This window comes from Colletotrichum tamarilloi (assembly GCF_030869305.1).
Source record: "Colletotrichum tamarilloi strain Tom-12 chromosome Unknown Scaffold_29.1, whole genome shotgun sequence".
NCBI lineage: Eukaryota > Fungi > Ascomycota > Sordariomycetes > Glomerellales > Glomerellaceae > Colletotrichum > Colletotrichum tamarilloi.
The window spans coordinates 385,919-404,799 of record NW_026849412.1 but is presented as its reverse complement, the minus strand read 5'-3'; the positions used below and the strand labels follow the sequence as shown (position 1 = coordinate 404,799).

Sequence of the window (18,881 nt, the reverse complement as noted above, 5' to 3'; positions counted from 1 at the left end):
CTACCTGAGTACCTTGCTCGATACTACAGTAGACTCTCGGTCGATAGACCAGTCTCACCACTACTTAGAGTCGGCCTGGGACTGACCCATTAGTCCGCTCGACATCATGCCCGACTTTACAGGTAATCTTTCCTTCTCCCCCCTCCCCCCCTCCCCCCGGCTACATACCGCCAAACAGCTCTGACACACGTGTAGAAGCGGACACTATCCGCATTTTGGTTGCGACAGACAACCATGTCGGCTACGAGGAGCGAGACCCGATTCGCAAGGACGATAGCTGGAAAACGTTCGACGAGATTCTGAACCTCGCCAAGAGCCAAGATGTACGCAGATACCTCGTCCCGAAGTGGTGCTTCGCCGGCTGACAAGGAGCACAGGTCGACATGGTGTTATTAGGCGGCGACCTCTTTCACGATAATAAGCCCTCCCGAAAGTCCATGTATCAGGTCATGCGCAGTCTTCGCAAGAACTGCTTAGGCATGAAGCCCTGCGAGCTCGAGTTCCTAAGCGATGCAAACGAAGTCTTTGAGGGTGCCTTCCCTCACGTCAACTACGAAGACCCCGACATCAACATCTCCATACCCGTCTTTTCGATCCACGGCAACCACGATGATCCCAGCGGCGAGGGCCACTTCTGTTCCCTGGACCTGCTCCAGGTTGCTGGGCTGGTCAACTACTTTGGTCGCATTGCCGAGGCCGACAACATTGAAGCCAAGCCGGTATTACTACAAAAGGGTCAGACCAAGCTTGCGCTATTCGGCTTGAGCAATGTTCGTGATGAGCGCATGTTCCGAACATTCAGGGACCACAAGGTCAAGTGGTTCCGCCCAGGTGTCCAGCAGTCAGACTGGTTCAACCTGCTCACTGTACATCAGAACCACCATGCACATACTGCAACATCCTATCTTCCCGAAAATGTGCTACCCGACTGGATGGATCTTGTAGTCTGGGGCCATGAGCACGAGTGCTTGATTGACCCTCAGCAGAACCCGGAGACCGGCTTCCACGTCATGCAACCCGGCTCCTCGGTAGCGACATCTCTGGTCCCTGGTGAGGCGGTGCCAAAGCACGTGGCGATTTTGAACGTCACAGGCAGAGAGTTCAAGGTTGAGAAATTACCATTGAAGACCGTACGCCCATTCATTACGAAAGAGATCCAATTATCGACCGATGCGCGGTTTAAGGGGCTGCACACGAAGAAGGAAAACAGGCAGGAGTTAACCAAGAGACTGATGGTAGTTGTAGACGAGATGATTCAAGAGGCGAATGAGGAGTGGTTCGCTGTCCAGGAGAACGACGACGAGGAACCTCCACTGCCCTTGATTCGCCTCAAAGTGGAGTATACAGCTCCGGAGGGTGGTCAGTACGACTGCGAGAATCCCCAGCGATTTTCAAATAGGTTCATCGGCAAGGTGGCAAACACCAATGATGTCGTGTACTTCCACCGCAAGAAGGCTGGTGCCACAAGTAAGCTATTCTGTTACCCGCAATGTGGTTCACTGAGGCTAATGCAACTCAGGACGAACTAATGACACGGACATTCCCGAGGCTCTCGAAGAAACACTAGGTCTAGACACTATCAAAGTGGAGGCCCTCGTACAGGAGTTCCTCGCAGCCCAGTCTCTGAAGATCCTGCCAACGGCACCCTTCGGCGATGCCGTCAACCAGTTCGTCAACAAGGACGACAAGCACGCGATGGAGGAGTTCGTTAGCGAATCTTTGGCCGGCCAGGTGAAGCAAATGCTTAACCTTGACTCCGATGAGGATGACTTGGATATTGCAATGGAGGCGTATCGGGCGAAGCTTGAAGAGGCTTTCTCCAAGGGAGCCCTGAAGAAGACTTCCAGGCGTACTGTCAAACCGAAGCCAGACGAGTGGGACTCCGACCTTGATGGGCACTGGGAGGATCAGCCTGGAGTGGTTGAGACCGAGGCTGTCGCTCAGCCTACAGCCAAGTCACGAAGGACTGCTACCCAGGATGATGAGGATGACCTGATGGACGAGGACGAACCCCCCGCCCGTCAAGCACCTGCAAAGAAAGCAACAGCCACTCGAGCTACGAAAGCTGCCCCAGCCAAGAAAGCCCCAGCCAAGAAAGCTCCAGCCAAGAAGCCGCCCGCGCGAGGTCGCAAGAAGCCCGTCTTTGAGGAAGAATCCGAGGAAGAGGACGTGGTGATGGACGACGACTTTGAAGAGCCGCCACCGCCGCCACCGACTACTCGGGGCAAGCGATCTCAGCCTGCACGTGCGGCTCCGAAGACTACCCGGCAGACTAAGCTCAACTTCTCGCAGGCTACCGCCTCTCAAGCCGCTGTCGAGATCAGCGATGATGAGATTTCGGACGAGGATGCGTTCGAGCCGGCGCCGGCCACCACGCGTAGCAGACGGAGATAGTCTCTGAGATTATGAAAGGGTTCGGTGTGATGTAATGGAAAAGTTGCCGAGACTGTTTGATGGTCTCTCTTGCATGGTCAGCCACTTGGAGTCAGGGAGCGGGATTTAGCTTTGACTTAGATCGATGAACCAAGATACCCCTCGCCAATGAGAAAGGTTTAACATCCAACTACACGTTCCCCGTTGAAGTTGTCTATCGTTTGCCTCGTGCCTTGCTATATCTGTCTTTTTCGTATGACCCTTATCTTTAAAACGATGTAGCTTCGGTTTGCGCGAAGACCTAGTATTCTCAAGTACGTGGACATGAGTACCATCCGGCCAAGGATTGAGCTTGACTTGCCCTGAAGCTGTCGTAGCAGCCGCCCTTCATTCCGCAGACTGATTCTTGGCTATTGCTTCTCAGCCCGAGGTTTTATAAATTCCGGCATTGTCTAGATCGTCACGTTAGCCAAATCCAAATTCAAATGCTACTGCAATGACGAGGCCATACAGGACCTCCGTTTCTGAATGTATCTGACTGGTATACGTTCAAAAATAGCATCATGAATACATCCTCGGTCTTCACTCATAGATCATCGAATTGGTAGTAGAATAACGCCTTCCGCCTAGCCCCAGAATGACTGGTCCCCTTCTACTGCCGTAGCCCAGCCGACTTACGGACGCACGCCAATGGAGAAGATTGTCCATCGCCAATAGAGTCATTCAACGAGGAGGAACTCAATTATTCAGATATTTGTCTTCTGGCTCTTCAAAACCAAGTGTGACTCCATCGAGTGTAGTTGGATTCAATGGCACACGTGAACGCCCTCACAAGATGGATATCCTCATGTATCTCTGGCGATTATCTGTTGATGAGCCGAGTGCATGGCTTCTATCGTTCGGCTACTACACGCTACTGCTTTTAGTCTGCCTCGAACCCTTCATTCTCTTTCTGCGGTGTATCACAGGCGAATACCCGCCCAGAGACGTTGCGAGAAGCCTATTCCTCGATAATGGCCTTGATAGTGGCAATACTACCATGGAGCCTAACCAGGCACATAGACGTTCCGACGGGCCAACTCCACCGTGCACGCTACATATGATGGACGTCTTCCACCCAAGTGTCTCTTAATCTGATGGAGCAAGGAACCAACGCACGATGAAGTCCTTCCTTAGATAAGACCCCAGAGGCAAGCCTGCCTGCTTGTATATTATACTCAGGACCATATGTGACTGAGGGGGGCACCAAGCTGTCTGTCAAGAACATTGATCATCGCATGAAGTCGATCCATGTATGGCCTAGAAGACTGGAAAGGAGACAAGTGATGCGGTCTTAGCTGCTCTATCTGTCCGAGCCCTTGGAAGCCGAAACTAAATTGAGAGGATCTTAAAGCTATTCGAAACACCCAACGAGGCTGGCTAATATGTTGAGTTCGGTTGAAGCCAGAGGGGAAGGATAACATCCAACAAAAATTAGATTTGAGCAGTGGTGGCGACCAGTTCCACTACAGGGTGACGACTCGGTATTCGCAAATCATATCATGGAGGTCGGAGACAGCTTACTGCAAGGAACCCGCGAGATGGAGCTGTGTAGTCGATGTTACAGCCATGTACACCAGGCCAAAGAAATTGAGAAGTCAGCGAAGATGATCAAACTCATACCTTCGGTCTAACGGAGAGTCGCCCTCAAGACCATCCTTGAAAACGTGGCCGCAATTCAAGAATCAAGAGGGACGACGCAAGGCAAGTTGTTTTGTGGTGACGTCTCTACACAACATCAACAGTACTTTTCATCCTCACCTCGCAAGGCTTTCGTCTGCAATAGTGTCTCTCATCCCTAGAAGAGCGAGGCAGCATTCTACTCATGATTCCGAGCCCGCGAAACACACAAGTGCCAACGTCTTGGCAGCTGCCCCACGACTATATCCCAACATTACCAGTCTCCAGACATCTTCCTCATCATTTTGAAGTCCACCGCATGTCCGTCTCCGACTATCATCAAGCGGAAAGAGAAACGTCTCACCTAAAGCCATACTTTGCGTACCAGATCTACCAACAAGCCTAGACAGGCCGCGGATATCTTCACATACATTCAATTCTTACAGTTTCCTATTCCTTAAACGGCAAGATGTGCACCATTCTTCTTCCATTTTTGCCCCTGAGACATTAGAAAAGGGGGTTCAACTAAGGTGCTGACGAAGCCAACGCCCAGGACGGAGATTGTGACGTCCGGAGTATCCGGAACCAAGCTGTAGGAAATCATGCTGAGCTCCCTTTCAGTCTCAAGAGGCGCCGGTTACCGTCCAATACAAACATATACCCGTTTCTGCACTTCGAAAAGTCGAGCTGGTTCTGGGTAAGCTCGTCTGACCGCGGGCTCGATAGCTACGGATCACGCTATCATGCACAAGATAACTTCAACAGACTGGCCGGTGGTGACTGTGCGTAAAGAAGCCCCTATTCGGCGCTCAGTGACCTATTGTCAGTGGTCGAGAATATGCCGCGTAGAATATATCAAGAAACACAAAGTTCGCAGATCCAACATCGAGCGCTGAAATCTCCAAACAGAACCTATTGATCCGGTAGACGCAGCGCGGTCTCCGCAGCAGTCAAGGTTTCGAGGCTGCAGGAAGCCTCATTTAGCATGACTCAATGGCATACTCGCTCATCTAAGAAACTACCAAATATCATCTCAGATCTAATTCCTCCGGAGTGATGTGATGATTTAATGTTGTTTCCGCTTGTGGACCACGGCACCATCAGACTTCACGTACCGCGTGTAGCAGAGCGTACGGGGCATGAAGCTGCGGCTGGCGCTTCAGAGGGCCCTCGTAAGACTTTCCCAGCATGCAAGAGACCGGCCAAAAGATGGAGCTTCTTCACAAAGACAAATGACGCCTGCTTGATAGCTGGAGGCCGAGGAACTCTCATCACAGGTCTCGCGTCATCCACTGCACCCTTTCCACACCCCCTGTCCTCCTCATTCAACTCGCAGACCTCGCGGTTCCAACTGCATCAGCAACGATCTCATTTCGCGGGAGCGAGCCGGGCTTCTCGAAGCGCTCATGCGTGCAAGTGGGGTCGGATGAAGGAGTAAAGATTTTTTTTGAGATGAATCCACTTGAAGCCTAAAGCCGTTGGATCCCATCAGGGGTGCTTGTCTTTCGCCTCTCGGGCAAGAGGACTTTCTGTTGGTCTCGGTAGAATTTCTCGAAGGTCCCGACGATGCCTTTGATGGAGCTGGATCCCTGGTCGTATCCAAGGGTGGATACGTCCAACGGTCCAGGTCCTCAAGTTCTATTTGTGAACAGGTATCACCAAACATGGTGGCGGCAGACGGACGTGGCTTATAGCACCTTATAGCATCAGGGCTTAGTGTCTTACAAGACGTGAGAACGCATTCTAGTATCGAGACTGTCCGTGATGTGGTCGATTGAGTCGCCTTGTCCGGAAGCGTAGGAACGGTACAAAATAGAATTATGCTCGCTGACGGTTGGGCAGGCGTGAGCGTATCCGTACAGGTGAAGTTCACAGACGTGAGTCCCGCAAGGGGTACAAGGTGTTCCATCTCCCCGGCTTTGGGTGGCCACTGGACTTCGGAAGCAGTTGTCCATTACGGGAGTCGCCGTCGTTTACCGTCAGGTTCGCAAGAAAGATGGATCATCTAGGGATTGACCAAAGGGTTCCAAGTGAACGATCGACCTTTCGAGGAAATAGGGGACCCTCTTCATGGAGTTGGGATCATCTTGCTGAACAGTAGGGAAATGATTGGTTTCACGTCGCTTGCAAGCGAAGTACTTCGTATGACTTCGCCGTGAAGAATCCGGCCGACACACGATCGTGGAAGTCGAGTGCTGCGTATGCCGGCGACTGTACCACGCATGGTGCAGAGTACATCGAAGGTGATACCTGGTTAACCACAGCCCCTCGAGTGAACCATGGTCGTGGGCCCCGGCTTGGCCCCATTTGTGTGATGTTTGCTTCCCGCCTTGCATAAGCGGAATATGTAGCCTTCTTCCGCGTGTCACGTTGATCACGTGGTATGAGAATGGCTATCGCGAGAAGATCCACGGTCAACGTAGCTGGGATTGTCATCTCTTTCCATGTCTGGACGAGAACCCAAGGGGTTTTCTGCAACTAACATTAAGAGATTTCCAGGCTCGCGACATCAAGAACAGACATTGATGGGAGGCTGCTCCGTCTGGTGGCTCAACTGAAGCATAATCGTTGGTGCACGTTATGCTGTAGACAATATATCCTGTAGTGTCGCCTTCAGTCTTGATTTCGGGGCGATATTTCCAATATCTTCCACATGCGCAGAGACTGCAGCACACGGTCTAGGCCGCATCTGGTGTGACTTGTGGTACAGTGACGGTTGACTGTGTTTGGTTAAATGAGAGATGGCACTGCCACCTTATTATTAGGAACCCTGTTCGGAGAGATGATAGCAGAGAGCTGGGGAACCTCGTAGATGGGGGACACCACTGAATGGTAAATTATTATCTGATTCAAAGACCAGATGCGCTGGGCCGCTGGCGGCAATGGCTGGGCTTGAACGACAATTGTGAACCTTGACCGAGACATTGAACAGGCACTTGCCCGAGAGCCTACAACGATGAGACGCCTTCTCCGGTGAGCTGCGCAATGTAACTTCGATATGCCGGAGCAGCCAAGCTTGTTATTGGTGTTTAGGAACCAGGCGCCCCTTGTGGAATGTCTTACAAGCCGGGCTTTTCACGTACTGGTTGACGGATATTGACTGACCGGTAGGAAGGCTTTTGCTTCGACAAGAAAATTGGGAGGGATGTCAGCGCCCATGCAACGCGCCCTGCATGCCTTGGCCGAATGAAGTCGTGATGCATGCCTCGAAACGCGACGCAGCCTCGGTCTCTAGCCATCCTAGAAGCTGGTTGGCACAAGGCGAATGCCATCCATGGGATATTTACTAATGTCGTGAGTTGGCTCATGGCTGTAACGGCGCAAACGGAGTGATTCTGAGATCATCGCGTTGAGCGTCGAGCGTGATAATGTGACCACTCTACTACAAGCTGGTAGTCTCGCAGTTCTTCATCCATCATACATTGTATCCGTACAGGGCTTGGTTAGTTTGCGCAGCCTTCGGGGAGCGACTTCGAAGAATCCGGTCTTGTGCAAGCCACCATCGCCTTGCTCGTACCCACCATTGGACAGGCTCAAGGGAGCTATTGTGGTAGGATCGTGTTCCGGATCGGCCAATCGATAGCGCTGACTGGGCAGGATTGACGCATTTGGACGAACTGGTGACCTGCAATATTCTTGGGTTGTTGACTTGATGCAACGTCTTTAAAAGCCAATGTTGTATCTCCGTATTCCCGGAGAAAGCTCTCGGCAAGGTCGGAATGACCTAATTGGTATTTGTACCGCCATCAGGAGTATGACATCTGGCCTCGACCGTTTACTATGTGCGCATGTGGTTGTTTCCGAGAGTAGAAGCAAGGCAGACTGAGCCCATCATCATCATTCATGTATCCGACCCGTAGGATCTTGTAAGGCCAACTGGCGAGTCGGGGCCGCTCCGGGGACATTCGCTGTGGCGGCGCAGCGCACCGGTCGGTGGGTAAGATTAAGCTCCATCCCCCATCTCGCATCTCGTGAACGGCAGGGATGTTGAACGGGGATGCGGAGCGTGGAACGCCAGGGTCCGGCACATTTTATGCAAGGCGAGTGCCGTGTGACAGCGCGTGAGAGCGCGTGGGCGATTTTGTGCGACGATGCATCCTAGTGTCTAATGCTACCATCTCCTTCATAGTCCGAAGCTCAGGCCCGACTTAATCGTGAGATCGTGATTCTCCCCAGGATGAATATCTTGCAACCTCTAGTCGTTGTATAAATGCTTGCTATCATAGGAACTGCTGCCGACCCTAAGAAGGTTGCAGAGAATCCGGAGCTATTGGATTCAAGCGGGGAGATGGAAATTAGGCCGCTAGACTTTGCCCGCCCCATTTGCCAATTCGAAATAGGGGATAGAGTATCCGCCTCCCGTGTGTGGCTACAAGTGGCCGATGTTGACCGGTTTGTGTGTTGCAAGCATCGTGACGACAGCCAGGGGCTGAAATAGGGGTTCACGAACCCTAGGTTATTACCAAGGAATTGGCGGCCGTCATCCTTGGTACGGAACTTTGGAAGCAGTGGAGCAGAAGAAGCGTCTTCCGGGCCTGAGTCCTTTTGTCGATCTCGCTCCGTCTCGAATTGATCCTCACCGATTTGCAGAGGTGCGACGTCAGGCGGCTCTCTGTGCCTTGGAGTCGACCATCACTAGGGGCATCTTGAAGAAGGGTGCGAGGACTAGGCGTGTAGATCTGGGCCCAGCGTGACGGCCCGAAGACGTCAGGGCAGTTGAGCCAGGTTCGCGTGCGAGGAGAGCCGAGGCGTGTTGGGCTAAGGTATTGTCGATGAGGATTCGAGTGGCACGGGCAGGAGCGCGGACGAACAATTCGTATCGTCGTTTCCTTTGCCTGTTCAGCTTTGCTTTTCGAGGTGGCATTGCAGCAGCCAGCCTCTCAGCGCATTGAATGCCAAAGTGATGGATTCGTCCTAGGTAGCTGGCGAGGCAACTGCATGTACCTAACGTATAACGCATGTCCTGGTGTCGCAAAACGCTCCCGGATCTTGCGTTACCTTGGATTCTTTTTGAGAATCTTGGGTGTCGGGATATGCAATGATACACGTAGAAACCAAATGGGGAGAGACATGGTCTGCGGGGGACGTTTTAGGGACCACTCGGCCTCGTCCGCTGCAAATTGCCAAGGTAGCGTTCCTGTATTCGTTCTCCGTACTCCGTAGTCTGTACAAACGGATACCTCTTTGGTGGACGGGAAATCATGGGAGCGAGGCGGCCGTGGATGGCGATGGAGGACAAAGACCCTGGACAATGTGCCACGCGAATTGGGTCCCACGTCCGAGGTGCTGGATCGTCAATGGATGGATGCGACAGGCACAGAATCGACCCGTCATGGCGGGTGTGCCGAAGGGCCTTTACTTTTGGTGAAACGGAACGGCGCGAGAGATGCGGAGTCTTTGTGCTGTCGGTGTCCTTGTATTTAGGAAGTCTTTATAATAACTTCATCAGGAATGCGAGACGATGCAAGATTCCTTCACAAGGGGCGACAAAGGAGGAGGGTCGAGGTCGACAATTGGAGCTTCTGAGACAGGGGTACCAATACCTTTGAGGAAAGACGTCGCGCGGTGTCTGACGCTGCAGACGCTGTGTCGTAGAGCTGAAGGAAACGGAGGAGACTCGAGGAGAAGGTGTTGATTGAGTGAGAGTGAGTGCGACTGCCCCAGGTTTGCGAGGATTGAAATGCTTCCCGGGGAGGCCTGGGGCTGCGAATTGCCCATGTCGGTGCTGTCTCAGCGGTAGGTTCCTATGCTTGTATTCCTTGTCGCGCTTGTTGTGCAGTGATTTCGTATCTCGATATGATGCGGAGGAATGGGGGCGGCACGCATGTTGTGCTGCAAGTGCCTTGTCCACGACTCAGGAGGCACTCTCTCATAGGTTGATGCTATTGCGAATACACACCGTGGCTGGCTGGAAGTCTCGGGAGGTCGATAGAGCCCAAGTCGTTGTACACTGCCAACGTAGGCAGATAGGCAAGAAAGTGGCGGTCTAAGGTATTGGGTCGGGTCGTAGTTGGTTGATTTCGCAGGGACGCGTGCCCAAAGTTTGGGTACTGGAAGAGATATCTCGACGTTGGTCTTGGAACTCGAAACTTACCTTGGTACGGACACCTTAGGTAGGCACTGTGGTATGGTATGCATTCCTTTGAGGTTCTCAAGTCTTGCCAAGGTAGGTGCTTCTTAGTCCTTCCGCAGCAAGTGCGTGCCAGGGAAGGTGAGGTGGGAAGGTCCAAGTGCACAGTCTCCCTGGAGTACGTGCACAGTACTTTGTACTCTGTATGGATCTGCATGTCTCGTTCGCTGCTGGTGGAAATGGATTGGAATACTTTGATGAAAGATGCGGGCGTGGACTCGAGGACTGTGGAGACACGGGACTGAGTGCCATCGGCATTTCCTCGGTTGTCATTGGCTGCCATTGGCTACAATTGCTGTGTATGGCAAGTGTCGTGCGGCGTGCGGCGTGCGGCGTGCGGCGTGTCTCCTCCATTCCTGCACAACACAACTCTGGTGCTGCAGGCACAGACAATCATGGCTTTCCACTCTGGCAGATGAGAATCTTGTGATTGGTTAGCTGTACAGTGCGGGTAAGCCGAAGACAAGGCATCTATCCGCACGGCGTTCGATATTCACTGAGGTGGTGTATCAGTCAAGGTCCAAAACCTCCCTCCAGTCGAAACCCACCTCAGTGCCGACACTCACCACAGTTTATCGCATCTTCCTGACCCTGCTAGGTGGTGGCAACAGGAAACTCTGCCTACATCCGGGATGCACCAGAGTCGGGCACTTAAAGCCCGTCGGGAACAAGATAACAAAAGCTTTCAAGTTGATACGGTACCTTATGTTCGAGGCAAAAGCAGATCAACCTTTGTGTTGAAACCTACTCGATGACACGTCAAGGGAATACCCTAAGGTAGGTAAGGTAGGTAAGGTAGGTACTCCGTACCTTGGACGCGAACTACGCCGCTGTGGGTTCGTCTGATGCTCACAATGACACGACAGCATCGCGTTCTGGAAGAGAAACCATCGTTTTGTGTTTGAATGTGTGGTCAACGGCGTTCCTTGGAGAACCCTTCCCGCCCGTTCTACATACCGTTGGAGATGATTACGCAGAAACACCCTACTTGAGTGTGCACTGCACCTTACTATTTGACACTTTCGGTTAGTAGTATCGCACTGTGTACTTGTCATGGATGCACAACGTGGATGCAGATGTCGAGGGATAATTTGTGGATTTGGTGCGTGTTTCCCAGCAACGCACGGGACGGTGACGGAAAGACCACTCAATATATATTGGACCGGTGTGAGGCAACGGCAGGTCAGGAACGACGGGGCGGGCTTCCTTCCTTTTGGCATCGCAGCCAGTGATAGACGCCGCCATTACAGCTGACACTGTGCTAGCGCCTTCCTACACAACCTAAGGTAAGCGTGACAAGTTCCTGCCCATCTGGCTTATCCCACAGGCTGGGCCCCTTCCTTCCCTCCACCGCTCTGGCAGTAGCCGTAGTCCCCGTGCCACCTTCCCGCCCCTCCCTCCCAAACGCGTCCGACCACAGACCACGGACCACGGGCAGGCCGCAGCCCTTACCTCACTCACCACAGACCGCAAACCGTCTGTGGCCCAACAGCGCGACGAGATGCAACGTGCAACGTGCCTGCGAGTCAAAAGGCAAGTGCTCCTCGAGTGCAAACCTCCCAGTTGCTCCCTGCCCCGTCTCCGAAAAGGGAACATACCTTGAACCAGACGCAATAAGGCATCTTGGGCATTTGGGTGTACCTTCCAGGTTGAGGCATAGACACTGAAAGCAGGGGAAAGCATACAAGGCATCGTCCATTTCTCTCCTGCCGTAGGTACCTAAGGTACCTTACGGAGTACTCTCTACTACGTACCTATGCCATGGCGCAATCGTGACTTCCCATTCTCGAGTTCATGATACTAAGGTAATAGGGAAGTTATGCGGCAGGCAATGCCAAACTTGACACTACCTTCCCTTTTTCTGGTATTCTTTCCCAGGCAGAATACACCTTAGCAAGGCATTCGGCCTTCAACCTTCTGACACCATTTCCCTTACCTTTCACATTTCTGCAGAGGAAACGTCGCTTCATAGACTATTCAATTCATTATCCACCACCACCGCGCAATACGCACAAAGCATAAAAACCACGGGCCATGGGCCACTCACCGCAGGCTGATTGCATTTTCTGAAGCGACACCGGCGACAACGGCGGTCGCGCCGCTTTTCTTCCTCTTGCCCCTTTTCTCATCCATATCTTACATCGAGGCCCAGTTCATCGCTATTCGGTATCTACTATACGTACGCAGTAGTAAGGTATCCGTACGAATAGCAAATAGTCTACAAAGACACCGCCCCTGCGAAACGTGAAGCTTCAATGTCCGTCGAGGATCCTCGGTCCCGCTGTGGACTTGTCCAGCTGCCACAATCCATCTCGGCAGACACTGTCGGCGCCGACTGCTTTCCAGAGATGACGACCTGTCCGTCCAGCTCGTGATCGCGAGGACGACGGAAGAAAAAGGAAGGAGGAAAGTCTGGAGAGCTGGACCCAGCCTTTGTCGAATGCGGATAATTGGCTGTACATCTATCGAGGTGAGGTGCCTGGATCCTTGGCCTAGGTATTCGTACAGTTACGGTTCCCTGCCTCATCGATCAGGGTACTTTTACCCCTACCGAGCCTGGAGTCATACCTTGCCTTACTTGTACAGTTCTGACTGTTCTGGAGACAGGTCCTTGCTCATTGGCAACCCAGGACCCAGGGTTATGGGCACGAGTACTCCGTACAAGCATGGGTCTGACATGGCACTTTAGCGTACAGGTACTGCGTGTACCTTTTGCTCCAATTGACGACTTCCTTTTAGCAGAGAGTACGCAGGCTCGGCCATGCCATACGAAGACATATTTCCATGTACTGCGTTTTGCGGCCATCTGAGAAGCACTCCTCTGGTCAACGTACGCGAGAAGTCGGAGACTCGGAGCAAGACGAGACGAGCCGTCCTTTCTCTCCTCTCCCCATGGCACGCCGCATACTACGTATGCCCACCACAACAATTACCCTGAAATACCCACCTCACCACGCACACCACACCGCATCGCGCCGCGCTCAGTTTGTCAGGGGTACCTGGCTCCGCGGTAATGCCTGGGCCCTCCGTCTCCTTCCCGTCTGCCGCCTGCGCCTGTGACTTGCACAGGGCAACAACGGGTAGTTACAACGGCACAAGCCATGTGCGCATCGGGCCCTGAGGCTGGGGGGTCAAAGGGTCAGACATTGTCATAGCCGTGGGTACCAGAGTCAGTGCCAGTGTCAACACGCAGCTCCTTCTCGCATCAACAACACTCTCTCGACACAAGGCCGAGAGGTACATCAGCAGAATCAAAGGGAAGAAAGGCTCTTGAGCCTCGGACGTTGCGAGATGACCAAACCTTGCCGAGCTTGGGACCAATTTTCAACGTACTCTGGACTACTGTGTATGCGTATGCCCCGTCAACAAGAAGCAAATGATGGGTCGGTCAACGGTCTCCCCGCCAGACACGATGGACACGGAGAGAATAGGACAGGATAGATTGAGACGGAACACCGCCAACACCATTGCACCAAAGCTGACCAAGCCTACAGTGTGAGCCGGCCATGAAAGCAACAACAACAACAAGAGACCCTGACCAGCGGGACACTAGTATTTTCCTATGTACATGAGTAGTACGGACAGTAAGTCAGTTGGTGAGTTACGGAGACTTCTGGCTGACTGATTGACTAGTTAGAAGGGCGATAGCGGGTTTGTTCCCGCACGTTGCTCTGAGCGAGCCGACTGGACCCCAGAGGTCATGGACCCCCAATTGCTCATACAGCGGGCCCAGGTGAGGGCGAAGAGGTTTGGAGGTTCCGAGATTCGCCATATCGTACAGCGTACGGATACAGAGAAAAACCTTGGGCACAGGAACCTTGCCGAACCAAAGGGGGACCGGGGCATCCAGTCCAGCGAAACGGTGAAGGCTTTCGTCCGCCCTCTCTCTCTCTCTCTCAGTCTGTCTATCTATCCGTAGGTACCTTGTTCACGTACCACGCGATACTTTACAGCGACAGGTTCTAGTGGCTGGCACTAAGGCGAAGAAGAAAAGACACACTGACCTCGGGAATGTCAGTCCCTGCTGCCAGATGGACGGGCTTTTAGCGGCGCTGTCAGTGTCAGATCTGAGGTCTGTTCATGTTCAGCAACGTCAGGTACCTCGAGCAAACTTGCCTGTACTAGAGAGAAGTTATGTTGCCCTGAAGTTATTGATGCAGCTTCGCAACGAGTGCATTTTCTTTGTTAACATGGCTTTCTCTACCTTGGAGAGAGGAAGGCTTAAGGCTCAAGCACAAACACAATCACAAACACAAGCAATACTTGTAGAATAGACACGACTCTCCTCATCATCGTCGGTCGCCCTGGGTCGTCGCCCCGATCCTTGTCTTGAGCCTACTGTGTACTGCGTAGGCCTGCCCTGTCGGTCTTGGGTGCTGGGTCCCTGACTCCTGGTCCTGGAAACCTAGACTCTTCCACTGGTAAAGAAAGGTATCCGTAAAGTACGGGATAGTGTGGTACAGACCGCAGAATGGGTTCCTCTTATTTTCCAATTGTTCCCTCCACCGTCTCTTTCTGCCCTGTCAGTCATTCTCCTTGCCGTTGTGGTCCACTGGTCCCTCCCCGACCCCTTGTCAAGGGCTGAAGCCTGTCTTCCTTTTGCCTTCTGCCGTTCGGGTCGTTGCCACACCCCTTCTTCTTTTCCCACAGCCCTGGGGTCTGAGTCCTGAGCTCAACTTTCATCAAGTCTTCTCTGGATCCCCGCTGGCTAGTCCCCGTCCGTTCGGTGGGGGCCCATTTCATCAGCTGCGGTCACTGGGGGCCCATCGTCGACAATAACGGGGGTTGAAAGTGAACTGTGACGGGAGAGAGAGAGAAACTGCAAATCCAAAGGAAGGGGAGAGGGGACCAGAAAAAAAAAAGAGAGAGAAGCTCCCCTTTTTAGCCTCCTCACTTCAGCTTCTTCTTCTTTTTTTCCTTTCATGCTGCAGCAGCATCAAATTTTCCCTCGTCGCTCGAATCTCCTCGCAACCTCTTAACCTCCCCTTCACCCCCTCCCTCACAGTTCATCATCGTCCTCCTCTTTCGACCTTTGACCTTATTTTGAGCCTCAACACCAGGCGAAAAAAGTAGTACCTAGCGTCGGTCACCTCGCCATCCGCTATCCCTCCTCTTTATCTTATCCTCTCCTATCCGTCCCTAACTTATTACTTGGGCTTGTTTACCTCCCTTCTCCCGCATACCTTAGCACTTAATCGAGGTACGCGCACCATCAAGCAAGGAATACAAACACACCCACCACCCCCTTTGCGCCTTGCCCTACCTTGTCCAAAAGTACTTCACCTTGAATCAAGGCGCAACACACACACACACACACACACACACATACACCAATCCCCAAGCGATCGCGTGTCAAGCGTCTGCAACCCGCGTCTGCGTCTGCGACTGCGACTGCAACTGGAACTGTGTGTGTGTGTATCCGGTACCTAACTGGGTGACCTTGGCGTCTTCGGCGGAGAAACGAGCGAACGAGCCCCAAGGGCCAAGCCAAGCAAAACAATAGAGAAGTTGAGAGGCAGAAGACGAAGACGAAGAAGAAGAAGAAGATCCCGGCCAAAGAAAAGCCAAAAAAGCAAAAGCACCAGCCCGCTTGCGCCCATCCCGCAAGGAGCCCGCCACATACCTTTGCCATACCTTCCATTAGGTACTTCGAACGGAGAGAGGTACTTTACCAAGTTACCATTGACTGGGACCACTCGCCCTCCTCCCCCACGCCCACGCCCCTACATAACATCCGCCACGGCATTTTTTCTGTACTGGTCACAGCGTGCGACTTTTTTTTTTTCTTCCTCTTCTCTCTCTCTCGGCTGCTCGCATTTCCCTCCTCCCAACCTGTTTTTTTCAAAGACCCATTTTCGGAGGGGGTCTCTGCACGACTATTAACGACGACCGATCCGAACGAGCGAACGGCCGTCACATCCACACACGAGAGAAATTCCTTGCGACTTTTCTGTTGCATGCTGCGTGTTTGGTGAACTGCAACCTTGCACACACACACACTGACTGCATCGCTTCGTACGCTACATCGCAATCAAGGTTGCTGCCGTCGCCTCCGTCCCCGACGCCGCTTTTGCGTCTTAGGTTGCTGTCACTTTGGCTTTGGCGAAAGGCACACTGACTGTTTGCTTGCTCCGCATCGCCCGCCATTTCCTGAGGTCGCCAGGTCCCTGTCCTCGCTCGCGTTGTCCACACACGTCAGTCGGTCGGTTTTGTCGAGGGCTTTTTTTGCTGCATCTACCAACTGCCCCCCTTGCCAACCCAACCTGCATCTCCCTCACACATCCGCATTACTGCCTCCCGCCTTTTCCTCCTCCTCCTCCTCCCTCCCGCTCCCCGTCGGCACATCACACGGGTTACTGGTCATCAAATCCAGTACCTGCCGTCAACGGGTCTACACCTCGAAAAAATATCACGAAAAAAAGACAATGAGCCAGCAACAACACGACATGTATCTCGACTACTCAGCCCCCCCGAATCGCTCCCCGAGCTCCTCGAGGCAGTATGCGGGCGGCTTCCAATCTGGTCTGTCCCTCCCTCGTCAGGCCCAGCGACCTTTCGATAACGGCTTGGGCTCCTCTGCCCTATTTCCTTCCGACCGTCTTGGCTACAATCCTAGAGCCATGGATCAAATGTCTGCGAATGGAATGCCCGGTGGATATATGCTGGACAACAGCCAGGCCTGGAACTACAATGCTGGTGGTGTCGCGACCGTCAACGGTGCCATGAACGGCGCCAATAGACAGAGGAGCGTCAATCGCCGAGCCGCTCTCCCCACTGTGAGTTCCCCCCCCCCCCCCCCCCCCCCCCCTCCCCCTCCTCCTCTCTCGACCCGTTGGTTCCTGGCCCCCCCCTGCACACCCACCCCCACCAAACCGGACCCCGTCGTGCACTGTTTCCCCCCCCCCCCCGTGTGAGGTCCCCCCCCCCCCCCCCCTTTCCCTCATCCTTTCGCTCTCTATAACGTAGTCGTGATCTGACCGCCCCTTAGAACTGGACCGATCAAGGACTCGGCATGCATGGCTCATATGGCTCCGGCCTCAACGGTGGAATGTCCAACGGCCTCCGCTATGACGGACAGGGTGATATGCGTCCCAGCTCGCAGACGGAAGAGCAGCTGATCCCTACCGCCATTGTCATCAAGAACATTCCCTTTGCCGTGCGAAAGGAGACGCTTGCCGCCGTCATGTTGGAAATGCACCTCCCCCAGCCATACGCCTTCAACTACCACTTCGACAATGGCGTTTTCCGTGGCTTGGCTTTTGCCAACTTCCAGTCCCCCGAAGACACCAAGATTGTCATTGATGCCATGAACGGAATGGAGGTCCACGGCCGAAAGTTGAGGGTCGAGTACAAGAAGATGCTGCCAGAGGCCGAGAGAGAGCGTATCGAGCGCGAGAAGAGGGAACGACGTGGTCAACTCGAAGAACAGCACCGCGCCCCGATGCTACACCAGCAGCCATCCCTCCAGACCCTGAACAGCGTCTCCAGCAACCCTCCCCGCGCTCCCCTCGGTACGTTGCGACGAAGCCACGAGATGGACTTGAACACCTGCTGACTGACCGTGTGTAGATGGAGATATTGATCTCAACGATCCCGAGACTCTGGAGTTCTACACCGAGCTTACTCTTTTCAAGCGTGATACCAACCGTGAAATCCTCATCTTCCCCAACTCCGTCGCCCCCGAGCAGCGCCGTCGCATCCACATCCTCGCCCATCACATGGGCCTCGAGCATAACTCTGTGGGAGAGGCCGAGTCGCGCCAGATTCACGTTGTCAAGCGCCAGCTTCCTTCACCCACAGCCCAGATCCACTCTCCCGCTGTCGGCTTGGACTACCACAAGAAGGGCCTCAGCAGGGCAGCCACCTTCGACTTCGCCGCTGATAGAGAGGCCCGGAGCGCTAGCACCAACTACTCCCATGCCATGGGCCGCCAAGGTCCGACCCTTGAGCTTCCTGGAAGCCCTGATGGAAATGGCCTTGCCAACCTCCGCGCCGCCAAGAGCTTCGCCGATCTGCGATCCTTCAGCCCTAGCCCGTCTGCGTCCTCTTCGAGCTACTTGACGGCCATGAACGGCATCGGGAACATTCCCCAGTCTGGCAACTCGGGGGCCCGCTTCGGCGATTACAATGGAGGTGTCAACCAGTCCGCCGCGCTTGCCACTCCCAACCTGACACCTACTTCCGGGACGATCGGCACTCCTGGTACCGACAGCAGCCTTCTCAGCTCGCTTGGTGGACTCAACCTTGGCTCCTACGAGTCAGCCGCCCATTCTCAGGCCCGAAGCACCCCTGGCGCCATTGGAAGCCAGCGCCCTGGTGCCAACAGCGGCAACCGCAACGCACCCGAGAGGCAGCCCAGAGGCCCCGAGTGGGAGACTTCTGCCGGCTTCAGCGGTCGCAACCGCTCCAACGGCCACATGCAACGTGGAAGCGGTAAGTTTTTTCTTTCGTCTGCTCAGACTGGGATAGTGAGTCCAATAAACTAATCCCGTGGCAGACTCTTCCGACAACGCACCCCGTGCTGGAAGCGCCGGCGCATCTCGATTCCACTAGACAAGAACCATAATTTACCTCGCCGAGACTGCCACGACAACCATTACAATGAGGAAACGATTCATGACTCGCGACGCATAGAGACTACAAACGACATTCGACGAGTTCACCGCAGCTCACCGCAGCTCGGTAATCGACAAACCCCCCTTGTGTTATACCTACCATT

General features: G+C 53.7%; 9 protein-coding genes across 9 annotated transcripts; 2 read left to right on the top strand and 7 right to left on the bottom strand.

The window, feature by feature from the left end:
• Nucleotides 1-106: 106 nt before the first annotated feature.
• On the top strand, nt 107-2,394 carry CTAM01_08466 (DNA repair protein; the record flags this gene model as incomplete). The annotated part of the gene is made up of 4 exons (XM_060524486.1): nt 107-122; nt 196-323; nt 378-1,467; nt 1,520-2,394. 4 exons carry the CDS (start codon nt 107-109, stop codon nt 2,392-2,394), a joined length of 2,109 nt encoding a protein of 702 aa, XP_060380999.1.
• Nucleotides 2,395-5,353: 2,959 nt separating this feature from the next.
• Nucleotides 5,354-5,941, bottom strand: CTAM01_08465 (uncharacterized protein; the record flags this gene model as incomplete). Its single annotated transcript, XM_060524485.1, has 1 exon — nt 5,354-5,941. One exon carries the CDS (start codon nt 5,939-5,941, stop codon nt 5,354-5,356), a length of 588 nt encoding a protein of 195 aa, XP_060380998.1.
• A 1,239-nt stretch (nt 5,942-7,180) lies between these two features.
• On the bottom strand, nt 7,181-7,629 carry CTAM01_08464 (uncharacterized protein; the record flags this gene model as incomplete). Its single annotated transcript, XM_060524484.1, has 3 exons — nt 7,181-7,263; nt 7,320-7,421; nt 7,467-7,629. Coding segments are annotated over 3 exons (348 nt in total), but the record flags the coding sequence as incomplete, so codon positions are not given.
• A 1,003-nt stretch (nt 7,630-8,632) lies between these two features.
• CTAM01_08463 (uncharacterized protein) lies at nt 8,633-8,896 on the bottom strand (the record flags this gene model as incomplete). The annotated part of the gene is made up of 1 exon (XM_060524483.1): nt 8,633-8,896. One exon carries the CDS (start codon nt 8,894-8,896, stop codon nt 8,633-8,635), a length of 264 nt encoding a protein of 87 aa, XP_060380996.1.
• A 1,018-nt stretch (nt 8,897-9,914) lies between these two features.
• Nucleotides 9,915-10,445, bottom strand: CTAM01_08462 (uncharacterized protein; the record flags this gene model as incomplete). Its single annotated transcript, XM_060524482.1, has 1 exon — nt 9,915-10,445. The coding sequence occupies one exon, from the start codon at nt 10,443-10,445 to the stop codon at nt 9,915-9,917; it is 531 nt and encodes a 176-aa protein (XP_060380995.1).
• Nucleotides 10,446-11,188: 743 nt separating this feature from the next.
• CTAM01_08461 (uncharacterized protein) lies at nt 11,189-11,793 on the bottom strand (the record flags this gene model as incomplete). The annotated part of the gene is made up of 2 exons (XM_060524481.1): nt 11,189-11,434; nt 11,761-11,793. 2 exons carry the CDS (start codon nt 11,791-11,793, stop codon nt 11,189-11,191), a joined length of 279 nt encoding a protein of 92 aa, XP_060380994.1.
• A 621-nt stretch (nt 11,794-12,414) lies between these two features.
• Nucleotides 12,415-12,624, bottom strand: CTAM01_08460 (uncharacterized protein; the record flags this gene model as incomplete). The annotated part of the gene is made up of 1 exon (XM_060524480.1): nt 12,415-12,624. One exon carries the CDS (start codon nt 12,622-12,624, stop codon nt 12,415-12,417), a length of 210 nt encoding a protein of 69 aa, XP_060380993.1.
• A 2,964-nt stretch (nt 12,625-15,588) lies between these two features.
• On the bottom strand, nt 15,589-16,121 carry CTAM01_08459 (uncharacterized protein; the record flags this gene model as incomplete). Its single annotated transcript, XM_060524479.1, has 3 exons — nt 15,589-15,711; nt 15,745-15,810; nt 15,867-16,121. 3 exons carry the CDS (start codon nt 16,119-16,121, stop codon nt 15,589-15,591), a joined length of 444 nt encoding a protein of 147 aa, XP_060380992.1.
• Nucleotides 16,122-16,587: 466 nt separating this feature from the next.
• CTAM01_08458 (R3H domain-containing protein) lies at nt 16,588-18,715 on the top strand (the record flags this gene model as incomplete). The annotated part of the gene is made up of 4 exons (XM_060524478.1): nt 16,588-16,938; nt 17,151-17,673; nt 17,732-18,595; nt 18,660-18,715. The coding sequence occupies 4 exons, from the start codon at nt 16,588-16,590 to the stop codon at nt 18,713-18,715; spliced, it is 1,794 nt and encodes a 597-aa protein (XP_060380991.1).
• Between the last annotated feature and the right edge of the window lie 166 nt (nt 18,716-18,881).